At 42.7% G+C, this 26,150-nt stretch overlaps 1 protein-coding gene and 1 pseudogene across 1 annotated transcript; one reads left to right on the plus strand and one right to left on the minus strand.

Moving 5' to 3' along the window:
* Window positions 1-13,070: 13,070 nt before the first annotated feature.
* Window positions 13,071-15,194, plus strand: LOC136538291 (protein PYRICULARIA ORYZAE RESISTANCE 21-like). Its single transcript, XM_066530279.1, has 3 exons — window positions 13,071-13,133; window positions 13,517-13,598; window positions 14,127-15,194. Exons 2-3 carry the CDS (start codon window positions 13,517-13,519, stop codon window positions 14,783-14,785), a joined length of 741 nt encoding a protein of 246 aa, XP_066386376.1. The 5' UTR covers window positions 13,071-13,133; the 3' UTR covers window positions 14,786-15,194.
* A 364-nt stretch (window positions 15,195-15,558) lies between these two features.
* Window positions 15,559-16,377, minus strand: LOC136536261 (uncharacterized; annotated as a pseudogene).
* Between the last annotated feature and the right edge of the window lie 9,773 nt (window positions 16,378-26,150).

Raw genomic sequence — 26,150 nt, forward strand, 5'->3', positions numbered from 1 at the left:
AACATTTAGATATCCTTATGATCGATTTTAATTTCACAAAAAATATTATTTTCCTATATTTGAATGCACACATAATAACATAAATAAATCAAATTTAACTATTTTAAAAGAATGCAAATTTTAGGGTGTTACACAATCATAGACAGTGAATCATCAAGATCAGCAAACCTAATCCAGAGACCGGTGCATAGCACATCTAGCTAGCCATATCTTAATTAACAGACAATTCCAGTACAGACAATTCCGTTCGGGGACAAGCAAAATCACAAGCAAACCTAGGATCACAGGCAAGATCTTCGGTGGGAGAAGGGGTTGGAGCTTACCTGCATAAGAACAAGCCAAAAAAGGGTGGTGGTGGAGCACGCGCGCACGCTGGACACACAACCACCAGGGCAAGCCCGCTGGGGGAGGGAGCAAGTACGCCGGGGCGCACCGGCACCGAGGCCGTCGACGGAGGGAGAGCGCACGGGCACCAGGGCACTAGGGCCATCTAGGGGTGGGAGCGTGGACACCAGAGCGCATGGGTACCAGAGCCACCAGGGGAGGGAGCAGGGACGCCAGGGCGCACCAGCACCGGGGCCACCGGTGGAGGGAGCGCGGACACCAGAGTGCACTGCGGGTACCAGAGCCACCTGGGAGGGAGCAGCGATGCTAGGGCGCACCGACACTAGGGCCACCGGCGGAGGGAGAGCGCACGAGCACTAGGGCACCAGGGCCATCGGGGGGAGGGAGCACAGGCTCTGGCAGCGGAAACCCTAGTCGTCGGGGGGAACGGCGGCGCGTAGGGTAGGAGACGGACCGGGGGTTGGAGGCGGATCGGGGGAGGTAGGGCACAGAGGCGGCGATGGCGGCAGCCTACCAGCGTCGTGGAGGAGAAAAACGCGCCCAAGACTTAGAATTTTTTGGTCACACGCGAGGTGCTGTTTATATATCGTGGCTGATTTGTGGTGGCGGCTTGAAACTCCAGCCGCCCCTACAAATACATTTGTAGGGACGGTTCCTGAGTCAGCCGCCCCTACAAATAAATACAATATTTGAAAAAATTAAAAATTCAAATTCAAAACTTGGAATAGTATTTTAGGACATTAAATGATCGAAAATGAAAATATTGTACACATCAAAGTTGTAGAACACATCAAAATCTGCAACTTTCATTTTGGTCATATTTTCATGTGACTTTTTTGAATGATTCAAAATTTGAATTTTAAAAAAGGACAACTTCAAACAACATTTTGGAAGAGTATATGATTTTAAATGTAAAAGTCATGAATATAAAATATGTTGAACTCATCAAGTTCTACAACTTTTGTTTTGATCATTTCTTCATTTGAGAAAGTGATAGCATACATTGTTCATAAATTGACACATCTCTCATCTAGTTTCATAAACTATGTAGTAGATTCATGAATTTGTGACCAATGTTTGCTAACACTTTGGCAAATGAAGAAATGACCAAAATAAAAGTTGTTGAACACATCACTATCTACAACTTTTATTTTGGTCATCTTTTCATTTGACAAAATTTGAATAGTTCAAATTTTGAATTTTAATAAATGACAACTTCAAACAAGATTTTAAAACCTTAAATGATTTCAACTACAAAAGTCGTGAACATAAAAGTTGTTGAACTCATCACTATATACAACTTTTATTTTGGTCAATTCTTCATTTGACAAAGTATTAGTAAACATTGCTCATAAATTCACATATCACTCATAGTTTCATGAACTATATGAAAGACATGTTGATTTGTGTTCAATGTTTACTATCACTTTGTTAGATGAAGAAATAACCAAAATAAAAGTTGTAGATATTGATGAGTTATACATCTTTGGTATTCATCACTTTTCCAGTTAAAATCATTTGGTGTTTCAAAATCTCGTTAGAACTTGTCATTTTTTTTAGTTTGAAAATTTGAATTGCTCAAACTTTGTCAAACAAAAAGAATGACTAAATCAACACAATAACTTGATAGGGCATGATTTTAAAAAAATTTAGGGAAAAAATCATCACATTTGGAGTTAGTATGAGGGAGAAAGACTAGTTACAAATTTTACCCAGAGATTAAAAAGAAGAATCACACTGTTCATCATGATCAATGATGAACAAGTGTGATTTCTCTTTTTAATTTGTGGCTGAAACTTATAACTAATTTTTCTCCCTCATACTAACACCAAATGTGATGGTTTTTTTTTCTAAAATTTTCTAAAATCATGCTCTATCATTTTAGTCTAGTCATCTATCTTTATCACTAATTTTGGACAATTCAAATTTTGAATTTCAGAAAATGATAACTTCAAACCTGATTTTCAACCACTAAATGATTTCAGCTATAAAGGTGATGAATATAAAAGTTGTATAACTCATCAAGATCTCCAACTTTTATTTGGGTCATTTCTTCATTTCATAAAGTGTTAAGTGCTTGTTTTAAGTGTTTCAATAGTAGTCCGAACATGTTTCAATAGTAATAGTAGTCCGAACAAGTTCCTTAGGTAAACTATCTTCTTGGATGCATCCAGGAACACCCATATAATACTATCCAAGCAAACTAAGCATCATGTCTTCCCTTTGATCTGTCCAGACAAAGCAAACAGCGTGGGGTAATTATTGGTAGTAACAAATATTATTGCTCTACATATGAAGTCCTCCTTTTGGAACACATCATACATCGGCTCCCCATGCCTCCATAGCCTCTCCATTTCTTGCATCAAAGGCTCAAGGAACACGTCTATATTAATACCTGGTTGTTTAGGGCTAGAAATAAGAATAGTGAGGAGAAGGAACTTTCTCTTCTGACACAACCATGTTAGGATGTTGTACATGGCCAAGATCACTAGCTAAGTGTTGTGGTCGCTCATCCTCTCATTGAAGGGACTCATTCCATCGGTGCTCAAGCCAAATCGTATATTCCTTGGGTCATCGCTGAATTCTTTGTGCTTCTCATCGATCCTTTGTCACTGACTACAATGAACCGAGTGTGCAATCTTATCATCATCCACCTTGCGCTCATTATCCCACTATGTCATGAGTGAGGCTTCTTTAGGGTTTAGGAAGATATATCTCAAGCGGTCGGTCATTGGCAGGTACCACATTACTAAGGTAGGAATTCTTCTCTGCTTTGTATCGTTGCCTAATAGAGTGTCCTCTGGGGGCTGAGATTCTTGTATCACCTTTTTTGTACCCTTCTTATTCCTCTTTTTTCCCGTGGAGGCTTCATCCCCACCGTAAAGGTCATTGCTCTTGTACTGGCTGGCCCCACACCGAGGACATTTATCCAGTGACTTGAACGTTTCACCACGAAAAAGGATACAGCGGTTGGGCATGCATGGATTTTTTTTAACCCCCATTGTCAATGGACTTATGACCTTCTTCGCTTGGTATGTGTTGGCGGGAACTGAGTTTGGTTATGGCAGCACCCATGATAGGAGATGCAATAGATCATTGAAACTACAGCCTGACCAGCCGTACTTAGCCTTCAGGATGAGTAGCTCAAGAACAAAATATAGCAATGTCCAGTGTGTCGAACAACCCTTTGCAACACCATACACAGCCTCCTTCAATGTTTTTTCACCCTTTCAAAATTTTCTAGATCTTTTGGGCTCTTTAATAAAATCTCTGGTCCAAGGGCTTGAATCATGTCCTCCAAATCATCTTTATCCCCGACACGTGCTCCACCATCATTATTGGCACCACCTTCGTCGTTACCATCCCAACCACCAGTATCACCATCTTGTTCATTGCCAAACTCGGGATTCATTCGTGCATCAAGCTCTGCTGAATATTGAGACAGGGATTCTAGGGTTTTGTCGTCGTATTCCTCCTCATCCTCGTCGTTAACAGTAACCGTTTCACAATGATGAATCCACACTGTGTAGTCCTCAACAAATCCTTCCATAATCAAATATGATCTGATGATAGTCACATCTGTCCATGCCATACGGTTCTTGCAATCTTTACAGGGACAAATAATTGTATCCTTATTCTCTGTCAACGTCGTTGCATGCTTCTCTATGGCTTCAATAAATTTATCCACCTCTTCACAGAAACCTGCCTTGAACCTTAATGAACCATACATCCAAGAGTTCCTATACTCCATCTTTTACAACAACAACAAAAAAAACATTAAAGGACTACTTATTCAGATATATATAAAAATGAATCAAATTAATAATTACTTGAGAATAATTGTATATACTTCAGATATATATGAATATAAATCAAATATAATTACATGAAGCATACAAACATACCATGGTAGAGGAAAATTAATTAATGGCCCATTTATCCATAAATAATTAAAATACATATTTATTGATTATAATAAACAATTTCAAAGACAACAATTAGCAATAATTATACTTTACCCAATATCTTTCATACAAACCCTAGTCCAATTTCATCAAACATAAATTTACAAAAACGAAATTAATAAAAAAACCAAACCCTAGATCTAGATCACATGCACATGAAACATCCATAAAACTAACTAATTGTTCACTAAAATCAAGAAACATGGACCAAATAAGGGTATGATCATGTTTCCCTCCATAATTTATCCTAGTACATTTAAAAGTTGGGTCTAATTTGCTCATAAATAGCTCAAGCACCATAGAAGAGAGAGAAAAACAAAACTCTAATTACTCACTAACCAACCATTAAAACTTCAAAAAAAAAGTGTGGAATAGCATTTTCTTACCTTCTACAACCTCTCCACCAAAGGATTTGAGACCAAAACCTTCCCCCTTATTAGAGCAATTTTTGGGAGGTGCCCAAGGCCTCCTCATCTTTCTTTCACGGGTTGAAGTGAGTGACCCGAGGAGAAAGAAGGTGCTACATCTATTTTATATAGGGGACATTTGTAGGGGCGGCTGGTGATTGAGCCGCCCCTACAAATCGGAGCTATAAATATGGGGCCATTTGTAGGGGCGGCTCAATCACCAGCCGCCCCTACAAATACCATTTTCATGGGCGGCTGGTGATTGAGCCGCCTCTACAAATCAGACCCTATTTGTAGGAGCGGTTCGTAACACCAGCCGTTCCTGCTGTTCCATTTGTAGGGACGGCTGATGTCTGGGCACCCGAGTACGCCACTGTAGGGACGGCTCCATCATCAGCCGCCCCTAAAAAAAAACGTATCGTTGCTAAAAATCATTTTCTACATAGTGAAAAGAAGATATCATGATCATAAGTTGAGAAAAGCGAGCAAATAGATGGGGGGAGAGAGAGAGGCTAGACATTTCGTTGAGGAGCAACCAAACTCTCCTACGCAGCTCCGGTCCTTTTCCCATCTCGCTCGTCATGTACAGTAGATAAAAAGAGGGTGTGGACGATGGCGAGAAGAAGCATAAAAGGTGACTGGTCAGTGACTAGTAGCCAGTAGGTGGAGAGCCCTTGTTTAATTTTTGACACAATACTACTCGTGCTAATGATGGGGGAAGCAAGGTAAGATCGGGCGTTAACATCAGGTGATGACTTTATAAGGTGGCAGGTCTATGGAGGCAGCTGCAAGGGAATGACCAAGCAGCAGATCGCTTGCTTACAGCACAAGTAAGCCTCTGGGTGGCGTTCCCCGTGACTAGAGTTTGAATCCATGGTCAGACAAATTTTTGGTCGGCAGTGTGGAAAAAAAACATCCTCATCTGTCTCACGTTCCCAAAGCATAGATAAAATGGATTGGCCCTCTCACCAGATAATAGACCCTGTGTGCGGGCGACTAAAATAGCTCAGGGGTGTCTACTCCATAGCCTGAGTTTTTGTTTTAAGACGTTAGGCCATTTCTCATTGAAAAGTTCCATAGCGTTATTCTAAAAGAACATAGAAACATAGATAAAAAAAATCACTTTTAATATATAATTTTTTATTTAATAGATATTTAATTTTAAGACTTATCTAGAACTGGAAACCAAGCCGAGAGGTGTTTCGTCTAAGTAAAACTCATTTTTTCACTTCTTCTTAAAGACATTGTCATGTTATATAGCTGTTCGTTAGCATCAAATCCGCCACGTCAAGGATGGCGAGGGCTTTACTCCACACCTGCCGAATGAAGGGGCAAATTAAAAGAGCAAGATGTGACGATCTCTTCACTGTCGAACTCGCATAGCACGCAAGTCGACGTTTCCTGCAGCCCATGGCGACGTCGACGCGTTACGCCTGGGCAGTTTCGTGGCCGCGCGGCTGCGCCGCCGTCGTCACTCGTCAGAGCTCGCCGTCCTCAGCTGCTTGCCGACCTTGGCCACAGTGACCCAGTCACCGCATCGGCGTTCCTTCCATTGGTGGAACTCGAGGAGAAAGAGAGAGACGGTCATTTGTATCGTACCCCCACTGCAAAACTCTTGAAAGAGACCGTTCCATATTGGAAAGTTTCGTTAAGAAATGACGGGAGAGTGAGAGTAGCTAGACATGTCGTTGAGGACAACTAACCAGCCAAACTCTACTGTACAGCAGCTCCAGTCCTCTCCCCATCTCATCAGGGAGTAGATACAAGATACCGAAGATATCTCCCTACTCATTCTCAAGTGCTGTACGAGCACCAATCTCTTACTATCAAAGCAGGGAGGTTTGGCCGCTCCTCAGGGTGGCCACGGTAGCACACCTATTTTCGGTCGTCCGATCCTCGCGTCAACGCCTGATGCTCGTCCACCCTACTGTGCCGCCGCCGCCGCACCCCTGGGACTCCTCTCGGTCTTTCTAGTTGCCCTCCCACTGCCACGACGCCTTCGGCCCTTCCAGTCGCCCTCTCCCTTTCCGTGCCTCCGCAGTCCTCGCCCGCTCAGCGTTCTTCGCCGTCGCCATCGTTGCCTCTGCCGTCGCCGTCGTTGCTGCTTACCTAGGTCCCGGCCTCCTGCGTTCACAGGTTCTAACTCAGGTTCCTTTTCTTCTCCTTTAGTTGCCGTGCTCCGCAGCTTCCCCGGCGCTGCCTCCTCCAGTCGTTCCGTGTGCGGTTCGCGAAACCCTAGCTGCCAGCGGCTCAGCTCGGCGGCGCACCGGCGCGGCCAGAGCCCAGCCGTTGCCGCAGCCCGCGTCCCCTCCCCCGCGCCGTGCGTGCGTCCTGTCTCTCCTCTCCCCATGTGGTGGCGCACCAGCCGGCGGTCGTAGCGGCGCTGATCCGCGCTGCCTCGTCGCCATGCCCTAGGGCTGCCTGCCGTCACCCCGGCCGCCGTGATGTCGTGTAGGGCTGGCCGCCCTTGCCTGAGTCGCTGTCACATGCCCTAGGGTTGGCCGCCCTCACCTGCGCCGCCACCACGACGATCCCGACAAGTCGCTGGCACATGTCGTCGTCTCCGAGCAAACTGTGCCATGTGTGTGCCTGCTCCTGATTAACGATTCTAGATGTCCAGGATCTTTTCCTTTCGTATTGATTCAGCTTTGGTTTTCACTATTGAGTTTTGTTTCCAGGGATCTAGTGGAGATGTGTTGTCTATTTTTTTTTTTTTTTTTGGTGTGCCAACGATGCTGGCTCCCCCTTCCTTCTCTACAAATTGTCGTATTGGTAATTGCTGCTTTATCCATTTATTCATTTTTTCCCCTTTCCTGATTATGTCCAGAGACACCACGATGCATTGTGGATTATGGTGGACGTGCATACTCATTGTTTTTTGCAAGTTCATTGACAGGGATGTATTGCTTTTGAGAAAAAAGTTTTATTTACACGCTGGTGTCAAAGGCAAGACATGTTAGTGTTAGCATTATATATCTTTGTTGTGACTAGCAAAAAGATTCAGAGCCAGCATCGAATTAAAATTCTTTTTGTGCATACTCCGCGTTTTTCCCTACCTGTTACTCATTATGTGTAGCATAGGTAAATAGAGCTGTTTACTTTATAACTGATTACTCCTCAAGTAGTCTTGCTGAGTTTGTTTTAGTTTCTCCTAATCTGTGGCCACATAACTTAATTAGTACATGTCGGTTGTTTTGGAAGCTAACATGTTATCACAGAGTATTCAGTTTGTCTTTATATATGGGTCTTTTAGAGCAATTAAAAATTTGGGCTATGTTTGATTTCTTATTGGCTAATCTGTTGCCTATGAAGGTTGGAGTTCCACACGAACAAGATGTTGGCCACGAGATCCGTTCCTTTTTTCGCAAACAACTGAGCGATTGCTGGGAAGGACTACCTCAGCGCATGGAAGGTGCTCGATGTATTGCCTGTATCCATACATGTGTAAATTTGTTATTATAGTAATATGCTCCTTGCAGTTCTTTGATGCATGTACAATGTTCACTTAGATTTGTTTGCAATGTTGGTTCAACGAATGCAGCGGATATCTTTTCCTCCTATAGCTGAGAAGAAGCATGGAAAAACCTTTCTTCTAATATAGAAACTAAATATTTCAGCGATTACTTAAACGGCTATGCTACCTTTTTTTTCATCTAGCTACAAAATTAGAATTTTCCATCAGGAGTGCAAAACATTTCATTAGGTAATCACCTAATCCATTTCCGCCCAATGTATGCGAGTACACCTGTTGACTGAGTTATTGGAATAAACTTAGTTGCCTTAGTTTATGAAAATACAGGAAGACGTAACTTGAAAGTGTTTTCTGTTGAAAATGTAACTTCAAAGTGCTTTGCACCTCATGCTTTATGTTGATGATGTTTACCATGCAGGTTTTTTATGGGGGCTTCTCACTATCCTAGATCATTGTGGTTTCTTGACAGAGATTTTGCACCATGTGTTGAATGCACAGTTGGTTGCACCACCAAGAGGGGTAATGCTCTAACATAATACCATGTAATTTTTATTCTGTATCTAGATTAATGGTTTACACTTTCCTTCCTTAAATTCTACCTGGTGAATGGTGCTGCGAATTTTTTGGAGATGGTTCACGTTGTCCTTTTTTATTAATGGTTCCCGTCAATATTACAGAGCTGTATGTTCTATGTGAGCGTTTTTAGTCATCATAGGTCCCATCATATGGTCGACCAAAACCCAATTTTAAAGTTGACCTCACCTTACATGTTGCACCAGGTGGCCCTTAACCAGTCCTGGGCTCCCGTAGGTGGCCAGAAGGTGATTTGTTCAATCTACATTCTTAACTTAGTACAATTCCATTTTTTTGTCCTTGGGAGTGATCCACAAATCAATTTAAAATACTTTTGCCCTACGGAGTACTGGGTTCAGTCAACAAAACCATACAATTCCAAGTTATTTTTAATGTTTTATTGGTATATGGTTGTTTTCTAAAAAAATGTTAGGCAGTTCATTTCTCAGGTATGGTTCACCGCTTCTTCATATCTATGTTCATCATGATATCAGTAACTTCAAGTTTAATTCAAAGAAATTGCCTGCATGTGTGCGCGGATGGGTCCGTGAAGAATTGTTCTAATGTGTTTTGAGGGCTCCTGTTTTTATTGTAACTTTTCAGCAGCGATGATCTTAACGATTTAGGCCTGCGCCTTGCTGCCTGTATTTGTAGAAAAAAAAAGTTTCTTTGTAGGCCTAATCGTGAAAAAAAAATGGTCCTGCGTAGGCCCTCTTGGGCTTCAAAGCATTAGATGCAACAAAAAAGAGATGCATTAATCAATTTACCTCCATGGTGACGTTCCTTCCTACATATGCTTCTGATTTACACTGGCTGTATAGTCAGCAACAGTTGATGCTACATCAGCTGGTGATTTGTTGTGCCTATATAGTCATGCATGAGTAAAGGATCCAATATATTTTTTCTGAGTCTTCGATTCTTGATATACTTCTTCCATGGATCAATCCAGTTGCAAGCCTGCATTGCACATTTGAACATTTGCAGCTCAGTCATAGTTTGTGGCACTGTTGCATTGCAGGTATGATATTTTGGTTGAGATCCATGGGCCTTCCTCATTTCCCATATGCGTGATTCATCTACCGTTGACTACAGATATATTAGCTCAATAGCAAAGCATCCACAGATTGTATTCTGTTTTGTCCTAGGATAAACTTTCATTACTTCACTATGGTTCAGAATTCTAATTTTACAGTGTATGTGCAATAGTGATTTTTATGCATTCCTGTACTTCAGTTAGTTTATTTATGTCAGATTGAGCTGATTTACAGAAATAAGCTATGTGCAAACTCAACAATTAAATAATGGATTTTTCATTGTGATATAAAAAATGACAGAGCCTCCATATTCCAAACCCTACAGTGCAGTGTGCAGTATCAAGATGACAACCAAAGCAACCTCCCTAGTTCTCCAGGATGTGCACAGTAACACCCTCCACGCTAAGTACTTATGTGCATATCTTTTTAGCCATCTCTCTCTATGAAAATGATTCAGTCTTCTAACACAATGCAGACATAATAGATAGGCATCACTATGCCCATCACCTTATGGCTGTGTTATTGTGCTGCAGAACAATAGACCAAATGCATGTATTTGTTTCTTCTCTAATGTGTCTACAGTTCTGCATCTTAGGCTTTACTGACTTTCTTTGTTAATTCCCTGCTTTCAGTATCCCAAGCTCGCGATGTAAACTGGTGAGGCTAATTCAGAGTCCATAGCTTATACGTAAGTGCTCTCATCTAAAACACCTCACACCCCTTCTACTTGAGTTATCTGCTATCTTGGTGATGCTCCCCCCTTGGTGCTTTACTGAAACTGCGTTATGTGACGGAAATAGAATTATAGTGCATCTTTCATATGTCAATTTCTAAGGAAATTATCATTGTACCCATGCTTGATTAAGCGTATGCCATTGCTGTGCCCCCCATAATTTTGTGATGCCGTGCAAGACTCATACTCTCATATAAATGTCACTGGACTCCTGTTCCAGTGTGCAACAGGTCAATTATTTGGTTTTATCCAATCATATGACGGTGAATTATGTAACTCTAGAAGTTTTTCTTTGGTCCATCTCATCCATTGTCTCAGACTCTCAGTTTACATATGCCTCCATGTTCCACTTGAACATCTACTTCAGTACTTTTCACAAGATGACTAAACATTGCCCACAGTACATAGTCAACTTTAGGACAACCATCTCCATGTATTAGCAGAATTTAGAAACAGTTCGGTCCTCAAAATCAGTAAAGTATGTTTTCCAAGGTAATTTAAATCCCTACACTTATGCAGCAACTCAAGATACGTAGCCAAATGCAAAGCGTTTACCTTGCCATCATTACATGTATGTCAAATGGATTTTCCAGTACCCTCTTACCTCCCTGTTACTTTCATAAATCTATGTACTTACGTGAACATGGCTCTTCCCTCATTTTTTAAGATAATGGTGCCTCGTCTCATGAAGGAATATTGGATATATGTTTCTGCTATAGCAGCCAGTTCAGACTAATATTGGATATATGTTTTGGCAGTACAAATTAATTTTATTTACCTCTCTAATTTCATCTTCTACTCACGAATGCCTCCGACGGTTGTGACCGTGGTGCCCCCTCTGTTGCATTCGTTTCTTGGCGTCTCCCAGGTGAAGCAAGACCATCCCTCTCCTTTGTATTGATCCCATTGCAATCTCCTCTATGTGCCTCTTCTAGATTATAAGTGTGTGACTATGGTGTTGTTTTATTTATTTAAGTCTAAGCATATGCCATTGCTGATGATGTGATGATGACTGTGAGGTGCTTTTAATATACCTGAACATATTTTTGTGCCTTTGCTATTTTGCATTTTTTTTGGTTGACCATATGTCATTGCCAATGATGTTGCAAACAAATATCTTTATCGGAAATATACGATGTGATTTTTGCTAACATGGATGGCCTGCAAGAAGCGGTCATGATTATCACTCTTTTATGATTTTTTGCTTTGTCATTGCGAGTGAGGTATTCATATATGTCAAACCTGAAAATATTTACATGCCATTGATATTTTGCAATTTTTTCCCGCACATGTCAGTGCCAATGTTGCCTGACACCAAATATCTTCTTCTCAGCTATACCATTTGAGAATATGCAGTCATGATTATCACTGTTTGTGTTTTATGATCTTTTTATTCTTGGGCATCTTCATATGTTTTCATGGATATTGCTTTCTACACTTCGGCTGCAGTTGTCGTGAGCTCAGCGTGGCAACGTTAGTGCGGAAAGTTTTGGCCGTTCCATTACGGTTTTGCAATTGCGTTTTCCCACGGCGCTTTCCACTGTTTAACACTACAAATTGTGACGGCTTCTCGCGCAGAAGCTCTACTTTGTGAAATTTTTTAAAATAATATTGCAAATTTGCCAGGGTTCGCTCATTAGCTATCAAAATTAGGTTTATCGTTTTCTAACCAGAAATACAAGTACTGCTATCAGGTTAAAAAAATGACATAGTTTGTTCAAGTTATCTCAGAGTGTAACATCCGTTTACTCATCTTGATCTTTTTTTTTTGGCCTTAAGGCCAACTACTCTGTATATGCCAGGTATCCCATTAACGCATTTTCTCTTTCGATGCTTCTCTGTTATTATTGTTGTGCGTACATATCATAAACCCTATCGACTGCCCCTCTATTGTGTTTAGGTGCATTCAATCAGATAGCAAGCAAAAGGTCAAAAAGGATGGACAGGTGAACAGCTTAACTCTGAAATGCTTCTTCATTTTTCCCCCATTTCCAGTTTAGTTTACCTATACGTTATACAGAAATTCCTGTGAATTTTATACATTTCTTGCATATAGAATTAGTTCTGTTGCACTGAGCTATTTTTCCATTAGACCCCCCCCCCCCCCCCCCCCCCCACTAATTAGATAGCATCAAACTAAAACATAGTCTGGTCAGTAGGCAATACCTTTGACTATCCTAAATGTGATTGAAGGTATGTTTGCAAGATATTTATGGTCTGGAAAAATAATATTTTAATCTAATATAGCTTTGGTTTTCCCTCTCTGTGCCGCTTCATTGAGGGCACCTTGAGAAAGTTCATGTCTCGGGATGATAAGTATAGCTGTAGCCTACCTTATTTGTGGAAGATGGGAAAATCTAGATTTTAGCATCCCAACAATTTCAAAGTATAAACGCCGTTACCTGCACGGTTTGATTTCCGTTTAATTGCCGGCGCGCGCAAAGGCGCGCGTGATGGACTAGTTATCAAGGTATGATCCAACAGGCATCACACGAGACGACTTAACTCTGCTTCGTTATATTGTATATATAGCCGTCCCCCATCCTCGGCAGAGGTACTCACTCCTCATCTCTCTTGCTCATCGCCAGCTCCCATAGCTGAAAGGTAAGCTCAAATCCTTCAACTTTCCTTTCACTGCTGCTAGATAGCTGCTGCATTCAATTCGACGCATATTACTCGAGTGGACCAACATTGAATTCTAGTTTCTCTACTATAGTTTGATATATAGAAGTTATGTTGTAGCACTCGTGTTCGTTACCCAGAAAAAGAAGCATTTCGTTCAGCTAGCTCGTTACCAAACAGCGGAGAGTAAACTAAGGATGACTGAGAAGAAGAGATTCATGGCACATGTTTTTTTGGGGGTGTTTCTTTTTCGTCGTTAAAACATACTTAGTTTTTCACTTGAAAGGATGGCTGGAGATGTGCTGATGCTCTGCTACTTTCTGTTCGGCAATACGCCACTATTTGTTTCACACGTTTATTTGCAGATGGGTATACTGGTGATTACGGTGGACCTAGAATGCTGTCGCTGCAGAGCCAAGATCACCAAGGTCCTGGACTGCCTCAAAGGTACATTTTTTTTACTATGTATATATAAAGATGGGAATACTTCCATGATGCAATTGCAGATAGATATGTATAATACAACAATTCTTATATATGGAAAGATCAATAAAATAGTTGCACTGCAAACTAATTTTCCGCTGAAAGCAGGGTACGAGTATGAACAATCGTTGTTCTAAGAGACTGATATCATCCAAGGGGTAGTGCAATGCATTTTTCGCCAAACAAAGAAAGAAAGAAAGAACGTTGGGGGTTACCAATTTTGCACAGGAGAAGTTAGACGGTAACACAAATTTAATCTTGACCAGGTTTGCAAGATTGTTCTAAAACCACATGATCGATCTGAATCTGAAAACGTTTTAGCAAACACCGTCTAGGCATAATATGATACGTGAAAATCACCTAATAATCCTGCCGTTAATAAAATAAATAATCATAATTAAGAGAGCAACTACTAGTTTACGAGGCTGAATTCTGATCTGCGTGCTTGCAACAATAAACCGGTCAATTATCATTTTTTCTTAATTGACGCAGAGGAGTTCTGCATCGAGAAGGTGGAGTTCGAGGACAAGAAGGAGAAGAAGGTGGTGGTGGTGCGTGGGAAATTTGACGCCGAGAAGCTCTGCAAGAAGGTCTGGTGCAAGGCCGGGAAGGTCGTGAAGGACATCGTCATCGCGGAGGTGTGGCCAATGCCACCGCCACCCAAGCCATGCACTCCTTGCAAACCAAAGCCAGAGGAATCCAAGCCCAAGGCTGAGGATCCCAAGCCTGAGAAGAAATGTTGTGTCTGTGAGCACTGCAAGCCCAAGCCTGAGAAATGCTGTGTCTGTGACCACTGCAAGCCCAAGCCTAAGCCTGAGGAAAAGCCTAAGCCTGAGGAAAAGCCTAAGCCGGAGCCGCCCAAGACAGAGTACAAGTTCGTGCCGTACCCGTACCCGGTGCCAAACCCCGTGATGTGCCAGAGCTGGCCATGGCAGTGCCGTCCTCACCAGCAGTGCCAGTGCTGCGAGAAGCAGCAGCCTCCTCCTCCTCCTCGGCCGCCGCCGCAGCGGCCAACGTGCAGCTGTTCGAGCCACGCCAACTGTGGCTGCGGCCAGACACCACCGGCCTGGCCACCGCAGCCGCCGGTCTGGCCGCCCCCGTGGGCCGGCTGCAATGTCCTCACCGATGAGAACTCCTGCTCTGTCATGTGATCCATGGCTACTTGCTTATCGTCACCTGTCTCTGTTGCTGTGCTGTGATCAGTACCGGACCGCGGATATCTGAATAATCCGACCCTGCACAGGACGCAGATGTGCTTGGGTCTATCCTGTGCAGTGTGTTATACGAACGTGTCATGCCTTATTTTGTACGGTAGTAGTTGTGTAGCTTCCAACTATAATTTACCCTTTGTAATGTGTATATTCATGTCTTTGTACGAGTTTCGTCGCAATTGTGAAATTTCCAACTAGAATTTGCTGAGCTATGTGGTGTAAGAATTTGCGTAGCTCCGCTCCCTGGAAATTCAAGGCTCTGTCACTGGATGCAGTTTCGTGGTTACATTACTTGGGATACTAATAACTCATAGGTCAAGATCGACAAGAATCATGTGTGGAATCAAGGAGTTAAATTAAAGGCGTGCACATAAATTGTCTCGTTGGTAGATCGTTTTTTTTTTTTTTGCGAACTTGTCTTTGTGACATGTATTTCATTAAGTAAAAGCAGAGTTTAAGTGGAATCATGTGTGGAATCAAGTAGAAGTAAAGTTTAAGTGGTTACAACCATCCTAGGTAATCTAGGGATTACCATGTAGGGAAGTGACCCACCACAACAAACAGACTAAGGCCTAATTTATAAGAAAAGTTTGCGACGAGTTGACGACAACAGCCATAATTGCCATCATCACACACAAATGGCGATGAGCAAAGAGGCTGACCAAGCTAGCAAGCATCCTCGAGCAGGCCATCGATTGTCGGGTCGACATTTTTCAGGTCGACTTTGAACAGCATCTGCAGTGCTTGCCTCTTGGACGAGTCAAGCGGCTCCTGGAAAGCCTGCCGGAAAGCGTTCAACACCTGCGTAGCCGGTTGCTGCTTGGGCGTTGCGGGATCCCACTTCAACAAGAGCACCTTCTGGGTTTGGAGGGTGGCGTTCGCAGCACGCAAGTGGCATTTGGCCGCGAGACGGCTGATGCGACAAAGTGAAGCAGATGATGGCGAGCGACGAGACCGACGTCGAGGCGGGGCCTTGAGGACCGGGGTTTGCAACAGTGTTGTGACGTGCCTTGCAAACTCCTGGGCGAGGGATGAAGGGGAACCTAGAAGCGTGACCTCCGACGACATCCTGGGCATCTGTTCCTGGGCCTGCCGAGTCTGAGTCCGTGCCTGGTGCCGCGCCTTGCGACGCACAAGCACGACGGCCTTAGAGGACCCGTCCATCTCATCGAGACCCAAACACCAGCCAGACTGCTCAGCGAACCGAAGGAGATGGCGAGCGTCGCGGCTTGCATCGGCCACCACCGTTGAACAGTCCTTGATCACTCCCTAGAAGTGATCCCAACAAGCCAAGTGAAGGGCCGGGCGGGGAGCACGAGTGACCAGAGAAGTTGACAACTAGTTAGCACTGACCGAGGCCCCCACTCCCGGAGACTTCTTGGGGACGGCCAGCCCATCTGAGCGCATGGGATCCCATCGCTCTTGGGTAGGCTCGGACGAGGTTCAGAAGCGATGGGGTCGCAGAAGTCTGCAGGGATCCTGGCAAGGGGGTGGCGAGGCAGCTGGAGTGACACGAGCCACTCCACAACCATGCCCCAGGCCAAAAAGGGGCACCATCGCCCGCGGCACCGCTGCCGCCGCTAACGAAATGCGACGTGCAAGGGACCGTGGTGCCTAATAGGAGGGGTGAATTAGGCAGCTTAAAAATCTACTTCTAATTAATGACATATTTATCCATAAATAATTAAAATACATATTTGTTGATTACTATAAATAATTTCAAAGACAACAATTAGCAACAATTATATTTTACCCAATATCTTTCATGCAAACCCTAGTCCAATTTCATCAAACATAAATTTACAAAAATAAAATTAATAAAAAAACCAAACCCTAGATCTAGATCTACAGGCACATGAAACATCCATAAAACTAATTAATTGTTCACTAAAATCAAGAAACATGGATCAAATAAGGGTATGATCTTGTTCCCCTACCTAATTTACCCTAGGACATTCAAAATTTGGGTCTAATTTGCTTCATAAGTAGCTCAAGCACCATAGAAGAGAGAGAAAAGTAAAACTCTAATTACTCACTAACCAACCATTAAAACTTAAAAAATAAGTGTGGAATAGCATTTTCTTACCTTCTACAACCTCTCCACCAAAGGATTTGAGACCAAAACCTTCCCCCCTTGGTAGAGCAATTTTTGGGTGGTGCCCTATGGTAGAACCGCCTAATCTAATGTCTCCCAGGAGTACTTGTCTTCCATTAGACACTAAGTACTCAAGGGAGGACACCAAATTACGCGGTTCCATCGAGCACACCCTAAGGGAGAACCCAAAAATCCATATTTTTCCATCAGGATCGCAAATGAGAGAATAAAGCTTACAACATTCTTAAATCATTTCTTATATCACTTTATATGCAGCATTAGAGTATAATATTTATGAATTATAATAGCGGAGTATACCCATGTTATCAGAGTTATGAACAATTTAATTTAACAGCGAAATTTAAGCATGTGATCAGAGTTACAGCGAAAATAATATCTATTCATGACATGATGAAGCATTGATATATAAACTGTGATAACAGATTATAAAACTTCTATTTATAAAACATTTAGCGATAGTTATAAATAAAAACTATGATCGCAGCGTAAAGAAATCCCCTCTGAGCCCACCAGGAGGAATCCACACACAAGAGTCAGCTCTAGCATCTGCCTGTCACCTGCAACAGGGGGAAATAAAACTCTGAGTACTCAATTGTACTCAGCAAGACTTACCCGGCAGGAGGAAAGAAAAGACTCCAAGGATATGCAAGGCTATCTGGCTTGTGGGTTTATTGCATCTGTAGGAGCATTACTAAATGTGTGTCCTTATATTCAATTTTATTAGCAATCATCATTAGTTCATTAACTAACCATTCTATGTAAGCACATGTGCTACCTTTAAGTAGGTGGTAAGCAATCAGAACCATTTTAGTATCTTTCATCTTTCAGTTCTTACTATGTTGCTAGACTATAGACAAGTCATACTGGATCGTCGGCGATTCATGAATCAATGTGCCCAGCTAGATACCCTAAAACCATACCCCGCTTGTACCCTAGGCATAAGCAAGACCAACCCACTACCCTCCTATCACGGGGTTTAGGTTCCCGTCCAAACTTGGACTCTAAGCCCCCGCTCCTGAGTCCCGGACTCAGTGTGGTGCTTAGACCTCCACTATCCCCGCCTCCAATTAGTCGGTCTAGAAAGAGCCAAAACCCATGACAAGAGAGCAATGTGTCTTCCTGCGCCAATACCTAAGTATGTGTTCAGGATAATAAGTCTGTGACCTGTCTAGAACCTAATGCAACGCCCGGTCCTTAACTGACACAGGCGGAACAAATGCAATTCGAGCCTCGCTCGAATGCCAAACTAAGTCCAGATCTAAAGTACCATTCTATCCGGTCTCCAATTATCATTCATATGTATATATCCTAGATGATAATAATATAGTAACAACAATAATATATTTCCTATCTCTCACGAGTGACAGACAATCACTCGACTTCTACTGGAGTCATGTACCATAGCAATCTACACGATCCTATCATACTAGTAAGACTCATAGGATAAAGATACATATATGCAAGTGGGTTTCATTCAACTCCTTAAAACTTAATGCACAAACATAATGTAAAGTGCAGAAAAATAGGGGTTATGCACTGGGGCTTGCCGGGGTAAAATATAACCAAAAGTTAGCATTCCATCTTTGTGACATGATTCTTGGCACCATCTTTTCCGCTACTCCAGTTGATTCCACGATCCATCATCGTCCCTATTATGGTATGTAGTGCGATGCAGAGATGATGCAGCAGTAAATTAACAAGGCAACAACTCTTAAAACAGAGTACATACTATGAACTAACAAGATAGCTCTAATGACTAACGTACTAATCTACGTATCAATATCATCGAGAAAGGTGACATTTACCAACAAGTGTTTTAGTTATACAATTCCAAGATGTTTCTTTATTCTATTCTATCGATTTAATCTTTATTCGAAATAGGGCATCATTATCTATCTAGCAAACTAATTATTCTAGAGCTATAAAAATTACAGTGAGCAGCTAATAATATTAGGAATTTACTGTAAAATTTTTAGAGCTAACACTATCACCGATTTATCACAGAAATTCCTACAAGTTTGTCTTAACAATATTAAGCATGTTAAAATAATTAGAGCAACCCTAAAAACATATAGAACCTATGCGAATGAAATACCCTATCAGATAGATCATGATTTTAGAAACATAACAAAATTAGTTTGGTATTTTTGTGATTTTTCTACATTTTATTATCAATTTCCAAACATTCAGCTGCTTACTGGAATTAACAAGACATCGAAAAAGGAAAAATGTTCCTTGGGCCCGAAGTGGCCCAGATCGGCGTGGTCCAGCGGGCAAAGCAGCCTAGGTGGGGACGGGGCACGCGCACAGCCATAGGCCATGGCCCACGATGCGGCGAGCATGGCCCAATGCAGCGCGGGCATGAGCAGCCCAGACGGGGCAAGCGGCGGCCCAGCAAGCCGGCCCACGCGCGGCGCAGGCGCGACGGCAGGCCGGCTAGCGCGGCCTGCCCAAACTAACCTGGCGGTTTTGAAAAAAAAGACCCTACATTTACCTTAAACTAACTCGAGGTAAACAACACTATGTGCTACTATTCATATGAGTCACAGTTTTCTCACCTAGCCCCCGGAAAAGCTTCTATTTACACTTTCTCACCTTCTCTCCCTCCTCACAAGTAGAGCATGAGCAGGGGGCGGGGCGGCTAGTGGTCCAATCCGACCGTGAGTTCGCCGACGCTGGTGGGGAGGAATTGGCATGGCTTGCCCGCTGCTGGGCGCACCTGCTGGTGGACCACGCCGATGGAGCCCTAGCCACGTGCGTCGGCGCTCGGCACTGGGCAGCTCCATGGTGAGGGCACGCCGGTGGCGAGGTGGTGGTGCGGGTGCAGGCCAGGACCCATGCGGACCCAAGGGAGCACTCATCCTCATTGGGGAGGGCCCGCTAAAGCCTGGCCACGGGCGCCTGCCATTGCTGCTATGGTGGGACCGGGGAGGAGCATAGGAGGCAGCGCTGAGGGGCGTGGTGGGGGAGATGGAGCGGCGCGGAGTCACGCACGGAGTGACGCTGCGGACTACGGAGGAGGTGCTCAGAAGGGGCAGCGTTGTGGGGCTATAACTCTAGTGTGGGACCATGGGAATTCGCGCGCGCTCGTGAGGGGCCGGCAGTAGACAGGCGTGGCCACAGTGGGTGCTGCAGTGGATAGGAACGGCGGCAGCGGCAGTCAGGGCAGCCTGGCTAAGGCCATGCGTGACTAGGGTAGCCTTAGGATGTGGATCAGGGCAGTGGCGGTCGTGGCCCAGCACTAGCCAAGGCAGCCAGGCGACTTAGCGCGAGGCAAGCAGAGGAGGCACAATGTGGCTCCTACATCGGCGAAGCGGAGCGTGGTGTGGTAGAGGAGGCTTGGCCAGAGAGGAAGGCACAGCCTTGAGTCGGTCCCTGGTGTGGTCGAGTGCGAGAAAGGGCCAAGCGGTGGCAAGCTTGAGCCTCGCGGTGGCCCTAGCGGCTGCACATGAGAGAACTAAAAGGAGAGAGATCGAAGCTAAGCCGGAGCAGCGCGAGAGAGGGAGGGGAGCATCGTAGGGGCTCGGTGTCCTCAAGAAAGCAAGGGCAGGGGCGAAAGCAGTATGTGGTAGCAGCTCGGCATTGTCCTTAAGGCGCACGAGACAGCAAACAAGCCTCGTGGAAAGGACAGAGCAGGCCATGGTAGGTGAAATGAATGGTTGTGAACGATGCTGAGCGCTGGTTCATGAACGAGCACCAGATTGAATTCGCAACGCGTTCTAACGAAGTTAGGCAATTTCTATGAGAGTACCATGACACCCATTTCCACCCTGACCTACACCGTTCTCGAGTGCTCGCCTTGGTGCAAATCACTAAATAAAAACATGGCACTAGTGTTTAAGAAATTTTAATCAGAATTTAAATTCCAATTTAGCATTGTCACACTATTTTCAAACTTGAAAATTAGCCTTGAGTTGAATTTGGTTGAATTTTTAAATAGTCAAAACTTTACCAAACTTCACCAACAACCATTTCACGACATAGCACACACTTTATACCAAACAATAGAACCAAAACATCAGGGCGTTATTTAACTATTTTGCATTTTAAAAATCACCAAAAAGTGTACTTTCAACACAACTTCAATTTTTTGCCGATTCAAAGAAAAGGACTAATTTTAATTTTTTATTTGATTTTTGAGCTGGTAAAAGCCCTAGTCAACAACATTTGTTTTCTAAAACCCAAGTTGTGTTTTTATCTACTTGACTTGTACTTCAAATTTTATGTGTGTACCAATTTCAAGTTATATTTTTATTTTTGTTTATAAAAATTGCTTCTCGTGCCAAACAATTAAAACTATTTTTCCTATTTTCTTGTTAAGATTTCATTAGCACATTTAAGTATCTAACTCACTATATTTATAGATCTATTTCTCTAGCCATAATCTAAGTGCTAAGCGAGCTCGTAACACCAGAGGTGTTACATGCCCAAGGCCTCCCAAGCCTTTTTCTCGAGTAAGAGTTAGTGACCCACGGAGGAAGAAGGGGGTTGTAGCCTTTTGTACGTGCAGCATTTGTAGGGGCGGCTGGTGATTGAGCTGCCCTTACAAATCGCAACACCGGGGGCGGCTGGTGAGTGAGTCGGCTCTACAAATCGACCCATTTGTAGGGGCGGCTCGTTTCACCAGCCACCCCTACTATGCCATTTGTAGGGGTGGTTGGTCTCGTGGGTCCCAAGCACGCCCACTGTAGGGGCGCCTCCATCCCTAGCCGCCCCAACAAAAAAATTGAGCCATTGCTACAAACCTTTTCTGTAGTAGTGAGAGAGACTCTGAGCTATTTGTTTTGAAATCCCCATCTATGTGTGTGTCGTGAAGAAGACAAACATTTCTGGAAGATCTCAAGCTATGGTGAGTTAGCTAGGTTTTTTCTCTTCCTTTTTCGATACTAGATTTCAATTGCACATCCTTCAGCGAGTAGGTTGATTTAGCTTTCTAGATGCATAGAAGAAATTTATTTACAAACTAAGTTCGATGGAAAACTTCAATTGTTTTGACTTTCCAACTCTGAAAAGCATTTCCCTTTCCCTCTATAATCAGGACTTCTCTAGAAAATACTCTAGTGTATGTCTTCCATCCAATAGCAGAAGATGGATTATTCAGTGTCATGGCAACAGCTGGGAAGTGATGTGTCGCGTTCAGGCTCCGAAAGATCGAGGCAAATTCAAAAGGCTTTACAACGGGTGGGCACAGTTTGCACATGACAACAATTTGTAGCTGGGAGATATCTGCCTCTTTGAGCCACTAAAGACTAAGAAGTACACCATGAATGTGCATATCATTCACAAAGAGTAAGATTCAAGAATTGCATTCCACTGTTGTTTTTTACTTTTGCAGTGGTGGGCCAGTGGCAGTAGTGATTTTGGGTTTGATAAGAGATGCTTATGGTCATGTGAGCCCTTATTGGTGCCACCTTTTGTAGTAGTGATATTAACGCTTTTATATGCTTTGGCAAGGGTCCAACTTACTCTGCTCAGAGCTAAGTGTATATACATGCTAGATATGCGCTCTTTGTTGACGGAACAATCTATTATCTATCCATCCCCTGATCTAGTTCTAGTGCTAAAGTTGAGAGTTGAGACTGTTTCGTTTGTATCGTCCATGTGTGTTTTTGGCTTTTTGGAATTAGCAATAGCAACTTGAGATGTGTTGTTTGGATGGCTATGCATGCTTCGTGATGTCAACTGCCGTACGTCACCTATCAGCCCCACACAGGAGGCATTGTGTTGGCTCCACCACTCGTCGACGCAACGCACGGCGCCATAGTTTTTTTGTGTGGAAGTGTTAGTGTCTGGACGTCAGGATGGACCTCCGCATCTGGACGCCCGCGCGCTACACTCTATTTCATGCTCCACATAGGGCCCGCGCCACCTAAGCGACAAGAGGGGAAGGGCACACAGTGCCTCTAATTCAGAACAACCCAACCGCGGCATCATATGGATGCTCTACCGACGCCGAGAGAGACGATGCAGCATAAGGTGGGGGAGGAGAGATGCAACTTCTGATCTACTTTTGAAATATCCGAATACAACAGTTGCAACATACGTCTAAAAAGAGTTGAAACACTTGAAACATGATTCTGAAACACTTGAAAAAACACCTGAAAAACATTTGGAACCATTGCAACCAAACACAAACATCCAAATAAAGCACATGCAACATATGTGTAAAACATATGCAACATACAAATAAACACACTTGCAACATGTGTTTGGAAAACACAGATGAAACATACCTTTGAAACGTCTGAAACACTCTAAACATACGCTTGCAACATGCCTCTAAAATAATTGCAACATGTGCAACATCCCCGATCTACTTTTGTAACAAACAAATGCAACATACATCTAAAACGCCTGAAACGCTTGAAACATACATATGCAACATAGGGGAGAGGAAGGCTGGCCGATCGATTCTGGCCGCCGAGGTTGGGGGGAGCTCGATCAACAGTGTGAGAGGGCACCGTCAGGGGAGGGGAGGGCATCGCGCCGGGGTGGGGCAGAGCCACTGTTGGTATATTTTAGATGCACATAGATAAATTCGTAAGCGTATTTATGCCTCAGGAAGGGGGGAGGGGCTGCTATATATAGGGGAGATGGAGTAGGGGGCAAGGCATTGCCACGTCAATGATTCGCGTCAACTCCCTTGATCACTGTTGGATGAACCGACTTAAAGCAATGATGTAGATATGAACCGACTTAAAGCAACGGTGTAGATTTAATCCTTAAGGTAGTGGAGAACCGTTGCAGCAAAGAGAGGCTAAGATGTGGGGGCCATTAGGCTGGTTGGCCTGCAAGTGGGGCTAGCCGACCCCACATGTCATGCTCTCGGGGTCTGCTTTCGTGGGTTGCCTTCTAGTGTCTTCTAAAGTTGTTTTCGTGGTGAATAAACATGATTAAATATGATGATGAGATCCTCCTTGATGGTTTTCTGGATAAACCCTCCTCCATTCACAGATTTACCAAAACTCATGGAATTTATTAGTTTAAACCCCTATACCTATGTTTGGTGATGGAATTAAGTACATATGTAGGATATGTTGATGGTTTATAATTGATGTTAGCGACTGTCAACAAGCTCTACCAAGCTTAACCTTTGCCAGACCCTAAGCAAAGCTAAACTCCGTAATGGATTAGGAGTTGTTACAATGTTTTTATGCCTCAAAAGTACACATAAGTTCAATAAAAAATTCTCCTCCAGCTTAGAATAAACTGTTCTAACTTTCAAACTTACCCATATTACCTTCAACCATGGGGCTTCTTATCTTTCACTTGTGTCTTGAGCAATTTAAAGACAAAACGATCAAGTCAAGCACTATTTCTCAAGTTCTTCGTTCCACCATTGTTCCAGAGTTTTTATAAGTTTTCAAAATAAAACTTAGAGATTCCACTGTATGACACTCTCAAGTCTCTCAATATATGTGGTATTTGTGTATCCTCACTAAGGAAACAAAGATGTTATGCCTTTCTCTCTTCCTACCACTAAGGCTTATGTGGAGTTCATAGGTAGAGAGAAAACTAGAGCATACTTGTAATGCATATATTGTAAAGTCAACCCTTGGATCCAAAGAGAGTTGAGTCATACAATCAAATCAAGATGTGCATGTGTATGGTGGATATATATGGTGGATAACCTAATTCTACTTTGCTCCTTAAAAATTTATCTCCCTTTTGAAACTTGGAAACATATGCTAGAGAGCAAGGGCTATCTTATTCATCTCTCTTTTTTTAGGAGGGCATCTAAGTACCCATTGCTTTAAATATCTCGGACACTTTTGTGTCCATTTTTTTCTCAACTCTTTCTTTTTTTCTCTCTTTTTGAATAACTTTTGCATAGCCCCGTATCTCTTTTCTACAACAAAACTTTTGAGAGATAGCAACAAGAACTTAGAGCATTTATTTGGTGGATGGAAAACCTATCAAGCATGTTTTTGTGTTCACTCCCAGTGTAGGAGTAAAACATTTTTGGGTGGATCTAGATGGAAGGCATGTTTTTGCATACTCCCAGTGTAGGAGCAGCAGGTATATATGGTGTGTACATGATCTTGATTTTAAGAGCATGACAAATCTCTCATAAGGGTCAACAAAGCTTGACAAAGCTCAATGCAAAAGTAAGCAATATATATGTGAAAGTTTTCCTAGCCTAAATAACATGTATGGCTCTGGGGGGAATTCAAGCTTTGTCATACAGGAACTCATCATGTAGAATTTTTATATTTTTCAAAAGATAAATTTCTAGAACTTTAGTGTCACTTGAAACAAGATAAACAGTAGCTCAGACCTTTTCATATCATATCCGACAATTACCTAGACTTAGATCAAGCATATGCTACCCATGAGTTTCAAGTTCAGAGTAAATCCTTATATCAAAATAATCTTATCCAAAACTCAGGAGAATTTAAGGCTGAAAACTAGGTACTTGAAAGGAATTACAATAGAGCAACTATTCATCATTTCCATTTAAGAGATTATTCAGAGTCCTCTTTATTTGTTAACAACTCTTAAAATAGAAATTAAAGCAAACTAGACAAACCTTTTTATTTTGTTTTCAATTTTACTAGATCATATATTATTACTATAAATGCAAAGATAAATTTTTATTGTGTTTTTCATTCATCATTTTTTTACTATTTAAAAGAAACTAAAACTAAAACAAAAGGGGAAAGAATACTTACCTAGATACATGAGAGTGCTTCTCCCACAAGCTAGCTCTTTCGATGAGGGTTCATGTTGTAAGTTCTTCGAACCAGACTTCTTCTTGTGAAGTTCATTGATCAAGTACCATGGTTCACTCTAAAGATGAAGATTCTTGCGGTGGCGCCTCTAATGGTGATGTCACCTTCTTCCACCAAACCCGTCTTGGTTTTGAGTTTGGATTTTGGTTTGGCAGGTTCAGAACCTTCACTTGTAAAAATTTGGGGAATCGACGAACTCTTTCCACACTTTGATTGAAGTGTGTTCTGCTCATAAAGACAAGGTAGAGATCAAGTGCATGAGCTCTATTAGTGGGAAAACACCAACAGAACCAAAACTTTATTTATCCTTCTCTATCCCTAGGCACATTGAACAAGATGAAGTTGATGTTATGTGCTTTGTTCATTTATATCATGGGTGATAAGATCAGAAGATTGAGCATGAATGTAGCATTTAAGTACATTTGGTCAAAAGGGTTGAGTTTCTTAACCTATGAAA

Source organism: Miscanthus floridulus, chromosome 2, assembly GCF_019320115.1.
Source record: "Miscanthus floridulus cultivar M001 chromosome 2, ASM1932011v1, whole genome shotgun sequence".
Lineage (NCBI taxonomy): Eukaryota > Viridiplantae > Streptophyta > Magnoliopsida > Poales > Poaceae > Miscanthus > Miscanthus floridulus.